The following is a 20,385-nucleotide window of genomic DNA, read 5'->3' on the forward strand; positions in this document are numbered from 1 at the left end:
TAAGAACAAATCTGCGGCTGTAAATCGTGAATTAAATTTGTTTGTTACCATGGTTACCATTCTATGTCTATGGTAACCATAGTCGCAAGCACGATATTTCTATCTACGTTTTACACGGCCGCTGAATTTCGGAGGAGCATATTTAAATACTGTATCAATTCATCAACTTATTAAATATGTTTCTATAACCAATTCTAGCTATTTTGTCTTACTCATTAATACTAAATTGTATTGTACAAAGTTCCACAGATTATATTAAGCTATTTAAAGGGAATTTAAATTAAATGTCTTAAAAACACTGCGTGTTGTTGATAAATTCATTATCTGTAATATAAGTTATTAAAGGTATTTTCTTATAAAATATTAAAACCTAATGTGATCAAGAAGTTGTGAATGTTTTAACCAGTTATTCATAAAAAACTAAATCAGTTACACGGTTTTCCAAAATAATTGACATCTCTTTTTATCATAGGCTGAATACAACTTGACGAAAAGAGACAAACTACTTCAAAAAGAGCAATTCGTTTTTTAATGAATAATGGCGTTACTGTAGTTTTAAAGCAAAACACTTTGACAGTACGTTCTCTTTAATATTCAGAGGCAAATTTCTAAGTCAAAGAATTAAAGACTTTTAATTTATTATTTAACATAAAAATTTAATGATTTCAACCTTAAGTCTTCCTTATACTCTGAATTATCAAACGGTTATAAGAAATTGTCCAGTTTTTTGTAGAAAACGGACTGTCAAAATAAATAATTTTAATTGTATAATAAAAGCGAAGCTAAGTCAATGCTACATCCTAAAACCACAGAAAATCATATTAAACATATAAAACCTTTTGGGATCAATAAACTAATCGTGTATAAGCAAGTGCAAAAGCAATAAAAACATAATCTTAACTATAGCATGCGATAAGATTAAAAAAACAGTTTTTACAAATAAATTAGAAACAAAAACAATTTGTTCACGAACGATCACATACTACTTTATAGTCACCCTAGTATACTGAAAAATCGGTGGACAAACACAAAACAATTCAACTGAATTAAAATTTAAGCGATAATATTTAGCACCTTCGACTAATATCTTGAATTAATTATATCAGTAAAATGTTCACGCCCTTAATAGATTGAAGCTAGAACCTAAAAACTAGCAAATCTCAAGCGTAGAAAACTTTTAAAACGATTAACGTAACGATCGAAAAAGAAACGTATACGTACGTACAGTCATAATAAATACCATAAACGATAATTACTAGGGTACCATAGTGCAAGATTTCGCGCGGCCATTTATAACCGAATATATTAAAAACAACCGACCCCATCTACATACATAATCTTAACTTGTAAAAAATAGAGAGATTTTAATACATGATAGCAGTGTACAACGTTTTGCAAGTATCGAAACTTTGGGACTGAATTTTCATACGAAAATTTCAATATCGAAGAGTTCTGTCCTCGGGACGTAGAAAATGACCAGAAATAAAACCTTAACAAAACCTAGAAGAAATACTAACATTACTATAACAACCGCCAAACAACTCCCTAACTATAAATCTTTCAACTCTCAACATCAGTTCGCACCACTGGTCGTTTAGTAATTACGCTATGATAAATTAACAATATTAGCCTATAAAAATATATAACTAATTTATATAGAAATACATCTGTAAACGCATAAGCACACGAAATTTGAGATTTCTATAGCTAAGAAAATAAATAATACGTTAAGTTATAAAAATATATATATATACAAGAGATTCCGATGAAAATCCATACCATTCCTTTTATTGTCCACTATCAACATAAGGAATGTTTATACTTATATGTAACAATTTTTTTACACATAACGTGCAATTAATATTCTAATTGTGATTATGCGAAATGTATGTACAGGATATACTACGAACCGCCCTTACAAATACGTCATATTTATAAGAAGCAGTTTAACTAAAATAAATATTCACAAATGCATGATATACGCGAATACATAACTTTCGAGCATTACTTACATATTATAAATAGTGAGTTATTCTCTATCCATAGATCCATATATGATTTAGTAATAAATTATTTCATATCATTAACGTACGTTGCGCACGTGTTACGTATCAAGTGGTGCACGTAAGGCACGTACTCCTTGGTGGTCAGGAGAGCCTGGCGCGAGGCCTTCGCGCAACGCGAGGCGCCAATAGATACGATGCGTCAACTGCCCCGCGTTGACCTCCCCGTGTGAGCAGACCTCGAGCTATTTCATTCACTCGCTCTTTTTGCTGCTCGCGCCGCTGCGAAGGAGTTAATGCCTGAGAAGATTCAAGTATTATTACTACACATCTCACAAACAAAAAAAGAAATACTAACATTAGGAAATGGACAACGGTAGAGGTTTTTACAAAAAAATCGAAGGTAAGAAGTGGAGTAAACTTTTTTTTTTTTATTGTGTGTCCGAAATAAAGGCTGTTTTTATTCCACATTTAATTGAAACTTATTAAATTTATGAAATCAAGAACATTACAATACACTTATACGTTACGATTTTAGTCATTGTAAATATTTGACGAATTTCATTTGTATAATAATAAGAGTGAAATTCTCAGATTCAGAATAGATATAAAAAAAAATGATATCAGTGAGTATTCAAGAACAACTATAGTTCTGTTAATGTCTAGTTAAAGAATGAAAATAAACGACTAATAAAATAAACATATTCAAGAGGTCTGGGATTTGTATATGAATAAATAATAAATAGATAAATTACCTTATTAACACTAGAAATTGCACTGGTGGATGGCTTTTTCTTAATCTCGTTTGTTGGTTTTGGTTTGTCCGTAGCAAGGAAGTTCTTCCCAGCGCGACCTTTAAGATATTCTGGCAACACCTCATGAGGCTGTAAAAAAATATTAAAAGATAACATTGTATTAAAGAGACTACGATTAAAAGGAGGTGTTTTCAAACTACTAAAATGTGCAGAGTGTAACAAACAAAGGCATTCTTCTATCGCCAACAAACACAGGTTTAATTCTCAAGATAAGAAATAACATAAATTACGCAGAAGAATGTTTTTTTATAGCATGAAGTTCTTTAAAAAACAAAATTAACCTTTAAATTAAATGTTTAATTACTAATAGGACACCCTCCTATGTCAGAAAAATAAGAAAAGCTCTCAAAAATAATAGTACATAAACGTATAATTTTTTGTAGGGATCCTCAAAAATTAATTTTATTTTCAAGCATAGACAATGTGTATTGAATGCCGCATGCGCAATGGCTTAAAGCAACGGGCGGCATTCGTTATGCCTTAAGTCTCTTTCACGCTACCTTAAATATTTATCATCTTTAACAGCAGGTAACCATTATTTGCAGCCTGATTTAACTGGTCACCCATATAAAATAATTAATAGAAAAAAAAAAAACTTTTAATTTATAATTAGTTATAATAATTTCATTATTTGATAGACAACTTGGTAGGTATGCATTTCCTAATTATAAATATACATAAAAAAATGGCTTTTAGCAAATAACCGATGAGCGCACTAATCTTACAGCCGGATCTTAGACTATAATTTTTGTTGACGTAATCGCCAAATAAGAAAAGCAAAGAACATATGAATTAAGACTTTATCAGCTTACCGCATACGTCCTTGAAATTTTAAGCCTTTGCGGGAAATGGTCGAACGCGTAAGGCTTCGTGCACAAAGGATATTTCGGTCGAGACACTTTTGTGAAGAGATGCGCTGTACGATCCACGCGTAGCTCACAGATGTATACGTGGGCTTCAGATGCGCCCACTGGCCGACCCTGATATAAGAAAAACGCATTTAAATGCAACAAAAAAAACACAAATTATTCTTGTAGTATTTAAGATTAATGGTACTTAAACGAATAACTTCGTTAAAATAGTAGTTAGGATCATTTTTTTCTAAGGTATTTATCTGTCCCGTTTCATCACACTAACACCATTTGACAGAGATAGATGATGCAGTACTTTAATTAGGACTGCATGAACTTTACAAGTAAATACTACAAAAAATTACTTAAATGCTATTTATATAATTATATAATTATATTAGTATTACTTAAGGAACTTCAGGTAAACATTCAGTGATTTAATATAAACAAAAAAATGTAAGTACCTTGCAGTATGTATTGAGATCCATGACCCAGCACTGGGACATGACAAGTTCTATGGGAACGGCTTCATATAAGGGTACTCGCATTACTTCATTGTGGAAGAACCTGGAAATTAATAACGCGTACATTCAGTTACTTGTAAATATAAGGAGGGTTCAAATAAATAACAGTAAGTAATAATTTTATTTCTATAAAGTATGTTTAGATTGTTCAAATTATTTTCCATATGGAGTACGCTTGTGCAAACAATTTTGTGAATAAAATTGAAGTAAGGAGTCAAAGATCAACAAATTTTTTAAGCTTCTGCGAATTTATGATTAAAATATGTTATATAGAACCGTGGGTTCCATACTAAAAAGATTAACCAAATAAATTTATGTAATTTTAATAATCATAAAGCGCGTCGGTTTAACCGACGACCACAAAAAGCTGTATAAAAACAATTTAGTCTTTATCAATAAAACAATTAAAAAGTAATAAAATACGACTAAATTAGAACATTAAGAAAAACATTGAAATATACTTACTTCCTAGTTGGCTCGTGGAATGTCTCATGCGGCCGCAAATAATGATGCCCGTACACGTATCTCTCTTGCGTGTCCTTGTGTTTCCACAAACGTTCCACGCGGAATATATCCAGCTCCGAAACTGGAACGCATCCGATGGTTTGGTATGTGTGTTTTCGTACTTCGTTATCCTGAAAATACATTATATACTATTAACTATTTAAAAAAGCTCCCATGTGGAGATCCATAGTCTCCGCCTATTCTTTCGGGAAAAAGGCCTCAGAGTATATAAACACAGAAAATTTACCTTTTTACATTTACCGCAAAAAATCATTAAAAATGCGTTAATCCGTCATAAGCATGTTTTTTTTAATGACATATACGCAACATTGAATATGTGGGCGTGGGTGCGTTGATGTTTGGTTCAAGTGTGTATGTAAGAAATAAGCCACCTTAACTTAAAAATCTCAATCATACATTATTTTTGTTCCTATGCTAAATAAATTACCTTATTGACCGTAACATCTTCCTTTTCCTTTCCCTTGATGTTCTTTAATTTCTTCCTGTCGACTCGTTTAGTCTTCGGCGAATCCGTTTTGTCCCCTGTCTTTTGACTGACATCGGGATGTTTATCATTAATTGGTATATCTCTTAGCACGTAAACCGTATCGCCTTGTCTTACTTGAAGGCCATCACGCATAAGCGATAAGTAGAATTGATGGCCTTCCTCTGTATATTCGTCTAGAGGAATTTCGCGATCCACCTATAAGAAATCAAATTATAATTTTTATTTTATTGGTCGTAAGTTTGATTATAAAATAATGATTATATTAATAATTTAATTTTAAACATGGTTTAGTAAAATTTATTTTCAAATTGATATAAGATGGACCGAACATGTAGTCATAATAATATTAAGGTTAAGACTATAATATTGTTTCTGATTGACATGAATTCGATATTTTTTTAACTCGTCATTGCTTTTATCATTTAATTTATAGGTTTTACCTACCGACCTAATAAAAATATAACTGTTTTGAACTCTATAGTACGGACGCGGAGCACGAAGAATTTCGTAGAATGACCCCTCATCTTATGTCTTTGTCGCTCGCGCATAAACATATTGCCGTTGCGCTCACACAGATGCAGTGACCGCCGTATTCAGAGATTGTAAACCTTTTAGTCATAACCATAAAGACATGCGGTGGTGCACATGTACTTTGGTTTGTTTTGTTATAAGTAGTATATATGTTATAGTATAGTATATAAGTAGTAACGTATCTGGCGAAACATCTGATAGTTCATCAGAAATAGATGCCTCTGACTAAAATTAAATGTTTTTTTTAAGACTATTTCTGTTTTTTTTACCAAATCTTAGTCGCAATCATAACTTTTCCTTTTTATAAATCCATCAAGCCGTTTAGTCTAAATAAAAATCAAAGCTACCGTTTTTAATATTCGTACTTATAAAAAAAATGTTTTTAACCACTGGCAGTAGGCCCAAAGGTCATTGTACGAAATTCTTCGTGCTCCGCGTCCGTACTATATATATATTATACTATATATACAAAATTTAAAACTTACAGGCTCCGTAGAACATAGATGGCAGTAGTGCGTAGAACTGGTATCAGCGAGTCGCATACATCGCGCGTGTTGCCACACGCCACAACGCGAGTTGCCACATTGCACCATTAATCCTTCTTCCACGTGTAGTCCACAGATGCATAGGATTACTTCCTCTGTAAAAGTAAAATAAATTAATAAACACACATATATGGAATAGTTGAGTTTGTATATTAGTATAACTTTGTTCATCAGGTTTTCTTGTTTAGTTTATATTAGATATTACATTCTTAGTTTACTTGCTTGTATTAAAGTTTTAAATGCATTAGTATTATACTACGGTGAGAATAGAAAATAAGAAAACTAATAAATAGACAGTAGCGCCCGCCAGCTTATTTACAAAAAAATATGCTTACTCAGAAATAATTTAGGTAATTTATTATGTAGAGCAGATATACGTTTTACAAACATTTAAAAATTTTCTATCCATAATGACATCTGTTATTTTTACATTTGCATGTTAAGTTTTTAAGTATAAGTTATGCGTGCGATTTTTATTTTTGTGTTACTATCAATGACAAAGTGTTCTTATAAAGATTACTTTAAGTCGTAGATTTTTGTTGTCTATTTTATTATAAGTAAATTTAAAATATAGAAAACTCTGAAGCTATCAGATGATATTATGTTAATGAATATAAACATTCTTATGTACAGTTTAATATTAGGAGCATTAAAAAAATAAGAAATTAAACTTACCCGGTTTAGTTTTTTGTATAAATCCAGATGGTAGACTTTCCTGAGAGCCAAGGATTTTACTTAGATGTTCGGCAAACTCCAATTTGGCGGTTGTGTAGACCTGAAAGTCATCAAGAGTTTTCTCGGTTAAATCAAATAAAAATATATTTTCTCATAACTCTCTTATAAATAGAATTTGTGTCCAGTAATATTTATTTTCTCAATTAAACATTTTAAATAAAGCAACCTTCTATCAAAATGATTTATGAAATCATATTATGTTAAGTAAATAGTCTCATATACTCTCTTCACACACTGAAATATATGTACGCACAAATACATAAATATTTATAAGGATTATATTAACCTAGGATAGCAAGTTGACGTCAATTCTTTGTTATTATAATAGGTTTTATAATTATTGTTGGCTACAGTTAATAAAAATAAATACAGTGAAAGGTAAATAAAAAATACGGTACAAAGATACCGGCTGAATTGTATTAGGTTAATTAAAACGTCATCGTCTGTTACGACTATCAGTTGTTACGACCAAATATGAGTAATCCCTTCGATGTCGTTATTACAGATTTTGACTGTACGTATTTCTATTATTTTAATGCATTCAATCTTTTGCTTGATGACGACGCTGTTGTATCGTAATAAATTCAATTAACCATATAGTGTTAAATACACTACTAACAATTTGGTCCTGGGTTAAAGTAAATTCTTGATGAAATTTCGATCTACTTGTATACTAATAATTTTAAATCTAAATACCTTTTTCAACTGCGCAGCAGCCGATCCCACAGCAGTGGCTTTACTATACTCTCTCATTAGCATAGACATCAGTCCGCTAACATCGCTGTCAAACTGTACTATGCTTTCATAGTCGTTGTTATCTATTTTATTTTGAATCCCATTTAAATCTGATATAGAATCCGATTTCTGGTTCTTAAGTTTGAGTAATGGTGTACAGATTGGCTTGTCTTCGTCGCCTGTAAATTTAAAAAAAAAATTGAACTAAAAAGGTTTGTATATGTATGTACAAAAAAGCATTCTTTTACACTACTAATTAACTAGAAACTTCGAGTTATATATTCAAGTTTAAATGCATAATTTTGCATATTTTTTATCAACCAAAGGTAATTACAATTTGTTTTGTTTCTTTGTAATGAATTCTCTCGAAAAAAGGAAATCGACTAAAGTTGACGGAAAGTCCACTTACATTTAAATGCGATCAGTTCATAAATAAATCTATATATAGTGATGTTAAAAAAAAACATTATACATAACTTGAATTTAAAATATTATTTAAAAATCTTATTGCAAGTCTTAATAAAATTTGTTTAGTTAGTGCGTTTTACGTTAATATAATTAAATCAACTTCAATTAAATAATACAATAATAGACAAACTAATAATAGACCAACTAATTATAAAGCTTTGCTTACAATGTAACAAATAAAAAATTAGAATAAAACTCTTAAAATACCTTTAAAAGTTGTTAAAATAGTAAACAGTGCCTTAAACACTCGACCCAAACGTTGTTTCATATCTAATGTTGAGTCATCTTCGAATTTGGCCAATTTCAGTATTTTTTCCTTCGACGCTCGAAGATTTTGCAATTTTTTGTGGAAAACTTGAGGATTCATTGTATCGGGTAAGGCTAACGGATCGACATTGATAACTTCGGGGACGGGAGGCAAACTGACACTTGGGACATTAGATACGGGCGATGGGGGCATGGGGAGTGTTATCTTCTCGCGGGTACGACGAACCTGAAATATAAAAAATAAACTGTTGAATATTGTACTTGAAAGTTCCGCGATGGGATATTATAGTCCATCATTTGTGCTGTAAAAAACCCACAATTTTTATTTCGCAAGGTATCAAAAAGGTTCTAAGATATATCAGGTATACCAGTAGAAAAAACGTGAAGGCGGGAAAGGAAATTAAGTATATTAAAAATTTACATACGTTATACAACAAATTTGCCAAAATTATATTGATCAGCGATTGTCTCCTAATGTAGTTAAACATAAAGAATCTAGTTTAACACTAGAAAAAAAATCTACTTGGTGCATATATAGTTTATGCAAGAAGTAGATTAAAGGACACAGACTACATTTTTTTTTATAGAACAGGGGGCTAAAGGCTCACCTGATGATAAGTCAATTTTCAGTTTTTATACAAATCCGCATAAAAAAACTATTTAAAGATTACCTTTGCACTAGAACAGAAAACTAGTTGCGTGAAGACGCAATATCACATCGCAATATCAATTTTCATTAAAAAATATAAAAAAAAATTAAAAAATCCATACATTCTCCAAATTCCTAAACAGGAAGCAATGCCTGTCCTTAACCAGTGCCCTTTCCTTAGCAGTGAGAGGTTTCAACTGCGGTTCTTGCCAGAGCTTGTTCAAATGTTGTTGGTACTTCAAAATGGTCATGTTCTTGATGTCGCAGGCCGATACGTTCAATTGGTCAGATTTCTTATTACATTTCACTGCTTTTCGCGGTCTTCCAACGCGCGGCTGGTTAGAGGTACTGGATTGGTTTGAGGCATTGGAGGGTGTCCGTGATTGCGTTTTAAGTGGCTGTTTCGTTATACGCTGTGACTTGCCACCAATGACGCCGCGACAGTCTTCCGAGTCGCATTTGCAGGGCTGAAATAAAAATGTATGTCTATTTATCTACACATATTTTATTATCGTCACACATTTGGTTTTTTTCTTTATAGGCTAAGTTGGAAATCTTATCAAGTCAAAATAATATTAATTTTAAACCAGTTATTACAATATAAAAATTGGGAAATCGATAAATATTGAGAACCAAACAAAGTATAATGTATTTGAGTTAAATCAATTTAAGACGCAGTAAGCTGAGTTTGCAGTGGAAACAAGAATCCTTACTGCGTCAAATTCTGCCGTATACGCAAAAGAGCAACGTATACGGAGATATACGTATAACGTGTACAAAGTTATTTTTTAATTTTTTGTTTACCTGTCCCACAGCTGGGTTGAACAGTGAAAAGTTGTAATCATAAGTCAATTCCTCATCTGGATCGATGTCTCTTAGTGCGAATAACGCCATCCTGAAAGTACCTGTAAAAAGTTTACACGTCAATTGTATACTGCATATTTTTTTATATCTGGGCGAGATGGCCAGACCAATCAGTTCTTTAGATCTTACTGACTTAAAAGGTGATACTTTTACGATTCCACATAGAAATATTAGTCTCCCGGTATTCTGAACTTTCTAACTAGTCATAGTAGTATCACAGTCTATAGATAAATAGTGATTCTAATCACATAATCATAAGGGATGTAACAGATAATAATTTTGAAAACCTAAAAGATATTTTAGATATTTACTTTAGTAACTATATAACAGAGATAGAAACTAAAAAAAAATATATCATTCAATTTATATTTTTTTTCAATAGTTATTAAAATCGTTAGAAAGCGTTTCTAGTCTAACCAAAGATAAAGAGTAAATCTCAATTAAACATCTAGAATAATTTACTTTAAAACATATATCTGTTACAATGTCAAATCAAACTTTACAGAAAAATATATTTATATTATACCATTAGAAGTCCATTTTTGCATCTCACAGTTAGGTCGACACGAATGGTTGACGAAGCGTCCATCTCCGCCCATGCGATGTCCGTCAATGACTAAGCCCCCGTCTAAGTGGAGACAGTAGTGATGTGTGTCCCTGGCATATCGGGTTGCCATTCGCTCCTGAAAAATTTCGCTTTTATTAATGTAATTTGGTAGGTTTTGAGTTTGAATATGGACCAAGAGATTTTATTCAACATTGTTTATGATTTTTTAATTATTCGTTTTTGGGTTGAAAACAATCTTTTTACAAAAACATCACATTGCATTTTTATCAGCATTTGAGATTATTTCAATACTCTTTACCAAGCATAAATAATCACAAACCTTAAACTCCTTATCAGAGACGACTTCACCCACATACTCCAAAATGAAGTCCCCAGACGTTATCCTATGTTTGGTCCGAACTCCCCACCCTTTGTTCTCAGTCATGAATTTCTCCAAACCAGATGCCCATTCGTGGCGTTGGATCCTTTGATTCTTGCATTTATCACTGAAAATATTTATTTTGTGCAATAATTAATCATAGTAATAATAGCGCATTCGATTACATTGATAAAACGAAAAATAAACTTTTAAATATAATAATAGTAGTAATCCAGTGCAACAACAATTTACAATCCATCCATACATCGTATGTGAGCAAAAATAAACTGATGCACACAAATTAAACAATATTATTTAACCAGTTTGTATAATCTTATTTCTATAGTTCAATTATGCTTCAGGCTGCAGAATTTGAATTTGTATGCAGAAGTTGATACAAGCAACTATCACAGATATGTACACGTACAAATATCTTCGAACTGGGCGAGACCTAAAATGTTCATTAAAACCATATTAATTCCTGACGGCTGACACTGATGACGAAATACGGAATAAGTTAATTATCAGTGGATCACGAATAATATTTGAACCCTATTAGAAATTACATTGAAGTATTTTTAAGTTATACTTCTTTTGGTGCTTTTAAATTTAATTCCTAATAGGGAAAAATGATGAGAGTACATTTTTTCGACGCGTGCGACCGACAAAAAAAAACGACACCCTGAAATTAACATCATATTACTTTTTTTTGATATTTAAATAAACTTTATTTAACTGCATAATGCGATATAACAAAGCTTTCAATGTACTAAATATCTATTGTAATTGTTGTTTTTTCTACAAATGTACAATAACATTTTGGATTTTTTTTTATTTTGTTACATTACCAAAAAAAAATGTGAGCTGTCACGGGACGCCTGGCAGATGTGAAACATCGACATTATTTTGTAAAAGTAATATGCAGAAAATAATTGATTGTGATAGGAACTAAATATGTCATAATGATAAAATAAAATATTATGATTTTTTTTCCAGATAACGATGACTATTTGTTGAATAAACATTATTTTCATTAAATATTTTTAATGTGAAATTTACTACTGCATTTAGACTGTATATCATATAGCGTGGCGACGCGTCGCCACGGCATGCGTCGCCACGCCAGAAATCGGTTTTACGTGCGGCTATAGATGTTTCACATCAAAATATAGCTTCTAATGCGTTTACATAAGTACACATACTTTTTTTATTGCGAAAAATTGTAAAGGTACAATTATTTATATTGATTTATACTAAATTGAAAACTCACCCGCTAGGACACAATTGGGGTGAACACTCAGAATAGACCAGTCGGTTGATACAGTCTTCGTTACAGCCGGAAGACGGTGCGCAATTGCATGCAACACTTTCGCATTCTTCGGCTGATGGCTTGACGTCGTAGTATACGTCTGGAATTAAAATGAATTATAAATTATTTAGATACTTAACAATTCTCATAACTTTAAAAAGATTTTGTGCCAAAAATAATATAAAAAAACTTATAAATCCGTTTGTCATTGTTTTTATTGCAAGCTCTAAATTGTAACGCATTTCATTTTGATTCTGATAATTTAGATGCTAAAATAATTTGAATTAAAAATAAAATTCGAAAAAAAAAACTAAAATAAGCAAGATTGAAAATAATTTTACTCACTTGTGCGTATTTTCTTATAATTCCATGAAGGCACTGGTTGGTTATAATGTTGTTCCCACCAAATGTCGTAAGGTAGCGTGAAGTGAATGAGTCTTTTTCGAACCCAACGTTCGCAGTATGGGGGCGGACCCAAGAGCCCAGGGGGAAACTCTGTTTGCGTAACCAGATTCTTTCCTTTTCCTTCAGGCTTTGGACTAGAAGTAATACAATTAATTATTTTATATTAATAAATAAAATTATTGTCATAAGAGTTTTTCTAATACATAAAATATATTTAAATTGCTTAAGTGACATTTTCTCTTACAGTTTAATCATTTAAGTAATGATTACGATTGCAGAACGAAACAGATTAATTCAATTATTGAAATTATGAAATGCGTTGCAGCGGATTAACAATATTATTTATAAAAAACTTACTCTTCCTTGTAGTATTCCGAAAATAAGCCGGCTAATAAGAACTTCTTTCGTAGTCTGGGATTTTTCTTAGACACAATTCTCTCTTTACTATCCACTCCGTTAGACGGGCTTCCATCTCTAGAAGCAGCGACCCTCTTTTTACAAATAATATTCTTGGATATGACATCTATGCTTTTTTCGAAGTCAATTTCTTTCTCATTAAGCGGTAAGGGCTCATTTTCATCATGGTCTAGTAGTGTGTCGACAGATGGTTCCCGTGACAGTGGCATTTTACGACTAACAATCGTCTCCAATGAACTCTCTCTCGAACTGTTTACGACATCATTAGCCACCTTTTTATTTAGCTGACATGATCTTGACTTTCTCCTTGTTATTATGCCCAAAGGTTTAATCTTTTCTTTTTCTGTAACCTCTAAAACTTTTTTGTTTTCTGATTTTCTTGGCTTAATTTTCCCATCCTCAGCAGTATTATCAAAACTTCTGGTATGTCTTCGCTCACTGGGGTACAAAACAGCCAGACTGGATTTCGGCCGAAGTCCAACTTTGCAAGTTTTCTCTACGACCTTCCGTTTTGAAAATATTTGTTCGATTTCATTAGAAGGCGAAAGAACCCGACTTTTTCTTTTTAATCGCTCAATATTTTCTACTCTATTGGCCTTTTGCTTCAAGTTCAATAAACTCAATGGAATACTGTCTTCAGGGTCATTGCCAAGAGAACTCGCTAACGAAGGTATACTATCAGTCTCACTTAGTACTTCCCATTTATTGATGTGGTTTTTAATTTCTTTATCAGTCTTTTGTTTTAATTGTAAAGCAGGCGCTCTTAGTATCGACGAAGTTTTCTTTTCAGGAGCAGCTTTATCGGTTTGTTTATTAGATTTATTTACTGCTTCCCTTCCTTGTAGTTTCTCTAAGGCAACAACTGTCAAACGCCCTTGTTTCGGACATTCATCTTTATTTAAAACAATCTTTAACTCCGGTTGCATATTAGTAGTGCGTTCTAAGAAGTTACTCATCGCTTCACCATCTTTCGGCACTCTCTCAAATGCAGAACTATCCGTATCTTCGGAACCTAATTGATCATGTGAGCTGTTAGCCGAATTATTAGATTCAACCTTTTTCTTCTTGCGTTTGACATTTGGGAAACCCGTCCTATTGAAAGCTTTTCGCCTTCGAGGTTTCTTTTTGACAGGATCAATGGTTTTAATAGTATCGTTGGGTTCTGCAGTTTGTTCAGATTTCTTAGTTTGTAAATTACATTTCTTTATTATATTACCAATTGGCATCCTCTCTGCTTGAACTTTCGGAATTAATATTTTAGAGGGAAGTACTAATTTACTTTCTCTTATGATATTATTAGAAGTTTTCTTCTTTTTCTTTTCGTTTGCATCATCACTATCAGTCATTAAATTTCTTTTGGGTTGTCGTAAGTTATGGCCACCAGCAGTCTCTTGGATTTTATCCGATATAACTGCCGCTATAGATTCTCCTCGTTTAGGTCTTATAATAGAATCAGAAGATTCTGCGATCAAGGATAATGGTATATCCGATTCAGTATCGATAGAAGATAATATAGAACTTTTCAAATCGTGATTTTTCATTTTTTTATTCTTTTCAGCTAGTATGTTACTGACACATATAGATGACTTTGGAATTTGGTCTTCTAAGTCTACAGACGATTCAAAAATTCCAGTGGGATTATCAACGTTTACAACTACAGTGTTACCAGTTAACGAGTCTGATGTTCTGGTTTTACATTTAGTCTCCAATAGCTTACCTTTCGATACCGGAGATTTAATTACACTGGCTCTAGTGTTTATCTGATTATTCGGTGAATCTTTTCCTCTGATTTTATCATCTGATTTGTTACTGCAACTACTGTCAGAATTACTTTTCTCCTTTTCCAATATTCGTGATTCTATTGATTTTCTTATGTTGTTGTTTAAAAGTGTATCAAGTACTTTTGTAGCGGCACTTGGATTAATTTTGGAAACTAAATTGCTTGTTAAGCCTTCGAGTCTGTTTTTCTTTCGAGTCATTATTTCTGATTTCTGTGCAGGTGGAATTGCACTCTTATATAATGATCTGGCAGACATACTCTTCAAAGGATCTGTTCCGCTACCTGACGTTGGAACGGATGTAGTGTTTGGTGAAGTAGATGAATTTTTATCATCATCCTTAACATCTTCCTGAGATGTATTTTCATTTATATCTTTCTTATCGGACATCAAAGGCTTTTCTTCGGATATTTTTTTAGATAGAGATTGCACCACATTATCTATGTTGGAGTGCGATGTATCCTTTTCAGCTTCTAGCCTATGACGCTTTTTCGGCGTCACTATCGGATTTCGCATTGGTGATGATTTTGTTTCAGATCTAGGGGAGGAAATTCGACTAGTGTCTAATTTTGATGATTCAGGTTTAACATCCACATCTTTCGTTTTCGGTAAGCTTTTCTCTAAATCATGAACCATTTTATGGACAGCTTTTAATTTTTCGGAGGTTTCATATATTTTTTTCGACAGTTCAGACTGTTCTTCCGATGGCTTCTTTATCAACAAATCATCGTCCGTAATATTAATTGAATTTGAAGCAGAATCATCCATGACTGGAGAATTGCTTTCATCCTTTTTTATTATTATACTTTTAGTATCACTATCTGTTTTAGTTTCCTTCGGCAGTAATTCTGAAATAATCTTGCTTTCAGATGCCGCAATTTTTAAACTCTCACCCGGCCTTTTAGATTTTTCAGAAACTGCTTTAGGTTTAGGCGAATTTTCTGCATCTTGAGTTTGTAAATCTACAAGGCAATCAGATTCTGTACACAAAAACTTTTCCGATCCAGCTTCATTCTTCAAATTTTCATCGAACTCCGAGGTCACTAAACTTAAACTTAATGAATTGCTGGTAGACGAGTTTATGTGATAATGCCTTTTCTTAAGCGGTAGTTTATGTTCATTTGTATCTTTTCCACCCTTATTTTGAGATTCTGCCAACTGCTTTTTATGTCTTCGTTTTGATGTAGGTGTGGCAGTTTCTAAATTGTCAGAAGTTTTACGCTTCTTTGATGTTCGCTTTACTACTTTAGTTGTAGCGGTATCTGATTGAGGTTTCTCCTTTTCTACATGCTTTGGAGAGTTTAATGCGACGTTTGTCAATAATTTTGGTGCAACCTGGCACAGCTTAATAAAATTGTTTATGAGATTATCCATATCAGTATTAAATTTTTGATCAATTGTTTCAGCTACATTACGGTTAGCAGATTCTCTGCACCGAGACACTGATCTCGACCTGTGTCGTCTTTTACTTCGATGTCTGTGATGTTTACTTTCTGTTTTAATTGTGATTCGAGATGGTCTCTCTGTAGGTTTTAAGTTGATTTTGGGTGGAGCAAGTACTACAGTTCTCCTATGTTTCTTTATATGATACGTTGGTTTGATGTTAGACTTTTTGAAATTTAGAAAAACATTGCGTGATAAAGACTTATTAGGAATGTAACTATTTTTTGCTTTTTCGAATATATTTGGTAATGGTTTTACATGTTCCTTCTTAGGAGTTGGTAAGGGAGCTGTCGCTGTAAATTTAGTGTGCTTTCGATTTCTCGGGGAGAGATTTCTGCTATTAATTTTATCAACTTCTTTTTGCGGCTGTTTTGTTGAGGTTAAAGGCGATACTCCGAATTTATGTGTAAAAACAGGTTTCAATGGGGGTAACGTTCCACTTGAAGCTTTTGACTGCCCTGGAGGTTTTAAAAGAGTATTGTTATTATTATGGCTTACTTTAAAAATATTATAAGTTGTCACTGGTCTCTGTAACCCACTAAACACTGGACCTGGAGCAAAGGGATCTGATGAATTAACCCGCAATATATTTTTCTGATTATTTTTTTTAAAACTGTAGTCATATTTTGATGGTAAGGGATATTTCGTACATACACTAATGTATTTTGGACTTGCGGCAGATTTTCTCATATAATTATCACATTCAGAGTCACTTGAACTATGCCCAAGCGTGAGACTGCTAAATGTTTTATTACTTAACAATAATATTTCTTGATCAGATACAAAATGCTTCTGATTTTTATAATATGACCTATTGCGTACAGATCTCGTCTTTTTCAACTTCTTGATTCGCCTTCGTCCACTTCGAACACTGTAGTCAGTTTTATATCCTGATTTATCAGTCTTATATCCTGACTTATAATCAGTTTTGTAACCAGAGCGATTGTAGTCACTTTTATAGCCGCTTCTAAATCCATAATCACTTTTATAACCCGATTCAATAAGTCTACTACAGCTTTTGTATGGTTTAAATTCATAATCACTTTTATATCCCGAGAGGAGATCTTTGTACTTTGGATTTAGATCTATTTCTTTCCATGTAGGGTCAATCATGTCATCTGCGGCAGCTTCATTTTCACTTTGATTTTCCCTCCAAGTATTAGTTATTGTTTTACTGCTCTTTTTTGGCAGGACTGCAAGTTTACTATTGAGTTCTTTCCTTTTAGCATACACCCCTGACAGAACAGATCTATTAGGAGAAGCTGAATCATTATCACTGTCACCAGAGTTATACTGATTTTTATCTTTTAGTGTTTTTGAAGCTGTTTTTATAGGTTTTGTTTTTGCTTGTGGCTTTCTACCCGGCCTTTTTCGTGGCGGGTAAAGGACTCTATCCGTCGCATACAGCATTCTATCTAAGGCCGCGATATCGATTTTACGGTCGTTTTTCTTTGGTTTTTCCAATCTATTCGGTTCTTGTTTAAGTGGGACTGGTGATGGGGCTTCAGTTTTGATTTGTTTTATCTCAGTTTCACTTCTTTTCTTCCTAAAATCATTGTCACTGGAATCAGACCTATCTTGAGTTCGGGTTCGCGTTTTTGATTTCGACCTTGCACTTTTTCTTTCTGACGTATTTTCTTTTTGAACAGATTTCCTTCTATTTCTGCTGCTACCCTCATCAATATCAAGACGACGTAATGGTGATTGAGTTGGTGAATTATGATTTGATAAAATTCCAGAATCAGGCGAAACATTTGGTGGGTCATTACTATTGTGAAAGTGATTGTCGACATTGGCGGCTTGTTTGTCATCCCTTTGAGATTCAGCTCCTTTCTTTACAAATTCCTCATTTTTTTTTACTTTTCGCGGTCGACCTCTTTTTCTTCTAGATTCAACAGCAACATTTTTCGAGTCATCTTGAGATTCGAGCGAATTCGCATTGATTGAGTACAATTTGTTTGGGTCAATTTGATTCAACGAGTTGACATCGTTGTTGGCGATTGTGATATGTGAACTCTGTAATAGATCACTTGCACTACCCAGTACCGAAGTTCCTGCTATATCCAGGTTCATAAAGTCGTTATTCTCAACACAATCGTCTAAACTCGGTGGGTTGGCTATATCGACCGAATCGGCAACAGATGATATTTCCGCAAGATCTTTATTTATTAGTGACAACTCTTCAGTATGTTGGGGACTTAAATGAGTACTCCCACTTAGGAAGTTTGGTGTAATTGGTGATATTTCTGGTAGATTATTTAACTGTCCCAGCACACAATCCCCTATCGTCGATTGAATGTTTCCATCTTTTGCATTTAATCCACAGGATATTGATGAAGAATTTATATTAGATAAAGGTGCAGAATTGCTTAAAAGTTGTGTTTGAGCAACAAACTGCTGTAATAAACTTGACGCGTAATGTGATGTATTCTGCACTGTCTCCGAATTGGAGCATTCATTTTCCGATCCAGAGGAATCAGCCGTTGCTCTCTGTATTGCAGCTGTAACTAACTGGGGCGTAAGCTCCATCTCACTGCTGGATCCGTCGCCTGGAAAATAATTATGTCGTACATTTTATTTTACAAAACCAAACAATAATGATTGCTTTATTACATACGAAGAAATAAACAAGGAAGGTTTAAAAATAAAACTTAGATTCATGCACAATATCTATTACTAGGTCACATTTAATCACCACCGTATTTAGATATTTTCGAAATTTGCTCCATCTTCCAAATGAAATACCCAAAAGACTCACCATTATCAACAGGAGATTTATCGTCGTCCGGTGCCGCGCTGTGTTCAGCGAACGTCGTGAAATTAGTCTGCTGCACCGGCGCACTCGACGATTGCTCTGGAAATAGTTCCGCGAGGTCTGCATCGTCGATGACCTGCAAATTTATTTTTGTGGTTTACGTCATATGATATATAGATTTTATAATTTAAGAATTATGTGGGGAGCAGCAACTTAAGTAAGCTGAGTTATCAGGCATTGAAATAAACTGCAACTATTAATATCCTGTATTATCATAAGTAGTCACAATTTTAAAAAATCGATATGAAGACAATCAAACTAACTGAAATATACTATGTATTCCTAATTATTGATTTAAATGGAGAGAAACATAAGTAGTTCTAGAAAGTTACCCGTATATTGTATGCAAATCATTTTGGTTTAAAGCACCAGAAAATTTTATTCAATAAAAAAGGAGATTAATAGATTTTGAACTATTATGAGTATCATTTTAGGTCAGATACATTTATTTCAGGTATTGTACATAACAATAAAATTTAACGTTTATTTATTTATCAGATAGTCAAGAATTATGTACTGTAGCTTAATACTAATTTTATTAAAAAATCTTAATATATATATTTCTTGTGTGCGTGTGTATGTGACTGAACTCCTCCTAAACGACTGGACCGATTTAGACGAAATTTTTTGTGTGTGTTCAAGGGGATCTGGGAATGGTTTAGATTCACAATTTTGTCCGCTGGACAATGTTTTTTTAATTAATTTTCAATTTATTAGTTGTTGTTGATTTTGGAATGTTTTACATTGGATCCGACAGACGGCGCTACCATCGCAGTTTCAAATTTTAAATAATATTCGAATTTTAATTTTAGTCTGTCCCGAAATTTAAAAAAAGTTTTGTTATCATTGTGTTATATCGTGTGTGACCATGTGCTGGATCGTTAGATATTGTCATAACATTTGAATAATAATTTTCATCAAAATGGCTTATTAAATATTGAAATTTTGAAATTAAAGACGTGTAGACAGGACAACGTCTGTCGGATCCGCTAGTATATATATATATATATATATATATATATATATATATATTCATATCATCAAGAAATAAAAGGTACCTGTAACTGGCAGGCCGCGGCAAGGGCAACATTCGAGTCATCGGGCGGGTTCTGTGTACCCGCATCAGGCGTATCTGAGTCAGATGATGTTGATGAAGAGGATGACGATGATGACGACGACGAGGAAGTCGAGGAAGAAGAGCTGCTACCACACGCTGCACTCGCCACCGTCGGTGATGCAAACTGAAATCGATTATTTCAATTGTAGTAAATTCTAGTAACAACAAAAAAACGA

The 20,385-nt window shown here is 33.0% G+C and overlaps 1 protein-coding gene across 3 annotated transcripts in view; it reads right to left on the reverse strand.

The window, feature by feature from the left end:
• Positions 1-655: 655 nt before the first annotated feature.
• Positions 656-20,385, reverse strand: part of LOC111004449 — a 38,919-nt gene continuing 19,189 nt past the window's right edge. For all 3 annotated transcript variants that reach the window (XM_045628461.1, XM_045628462.1, XM_045628463.1), the window contains 19 exons: positions 20,151-20,333; positions 19,036-19,168; positions 12,997-18,826; positions 12,580-12,773; positions 12,196-12,334; positions 10,887-11,052; positions 10,526-10,682; positions 9,940-10,040; positions 9,258-9,602; positions 8,427-8,712; positions 7,713-7,930; positions 6,957-7,056; positions 6,222-6,376; positions 5,146-5,400; positions 4,659-4,828; positions 4,134-4,236; positions 3,631-3,798; positions 2,759-2,887; positions 656-2,303 (listed from right to left, as the gene is read on the reverse strand). In XM_045628461.1, coding sequence (XP_045484417.1) covers positions 2,148-2,303; positions 2,759-2,887; positions 3,631-3,798; positions 4,134-4,236; positions 4,659-4,828; positions 5,146-5,400; positions 6,222-6,376; positions 6,957-7,056; positions 7,713-7,930; positions 8,427-8,712; positions 9,258-9,602; positions 9,940-10,040; positions 10,526-10,682; positions 10,887-11,052; positions 12,196-12,334; positions 12,580-12,773; positions 12,997-18,826; positions 19,036-19,168; positions 20,151-20,333 — 8,988 coding nt within the window. In that variant the 3' untranslated portion in view covers positions 656-2,147. The remainder of the gene's footprint in view (positions 2,304-2,758; positions 2,888-3,630; positions 3,799-4,133; positions 4,237-4,658; positions 4,829-5,145; positions 5,401-6,221; positions 6,377-6,956; positions 7,057-7,712; positions 7,931-8,426; positions 8,713-9,257; positions 9,603-9,939; positions 10,041-10,525; positions 10,683-10,886; positions 11,053-12,195; positions 12,335-12,579; positions 12,774-12,996; positions 18,827-19,035; positions 19,169-20,150; positions 20,334-20,385) is intronic.

This window comes from Pieris rapae, chromosome 5 (assembly GCF_905147795.1).
Source record: "Pieris rapae chromosome 5, ilPieRapa1.1, whole genome shotgun sequence".
Lineage (NCBI taxonomy): Eukaryota > Metazoa > Arthropoda > Insecta > Lepidoptera > Pieridae > Pieris > Pieris rapae.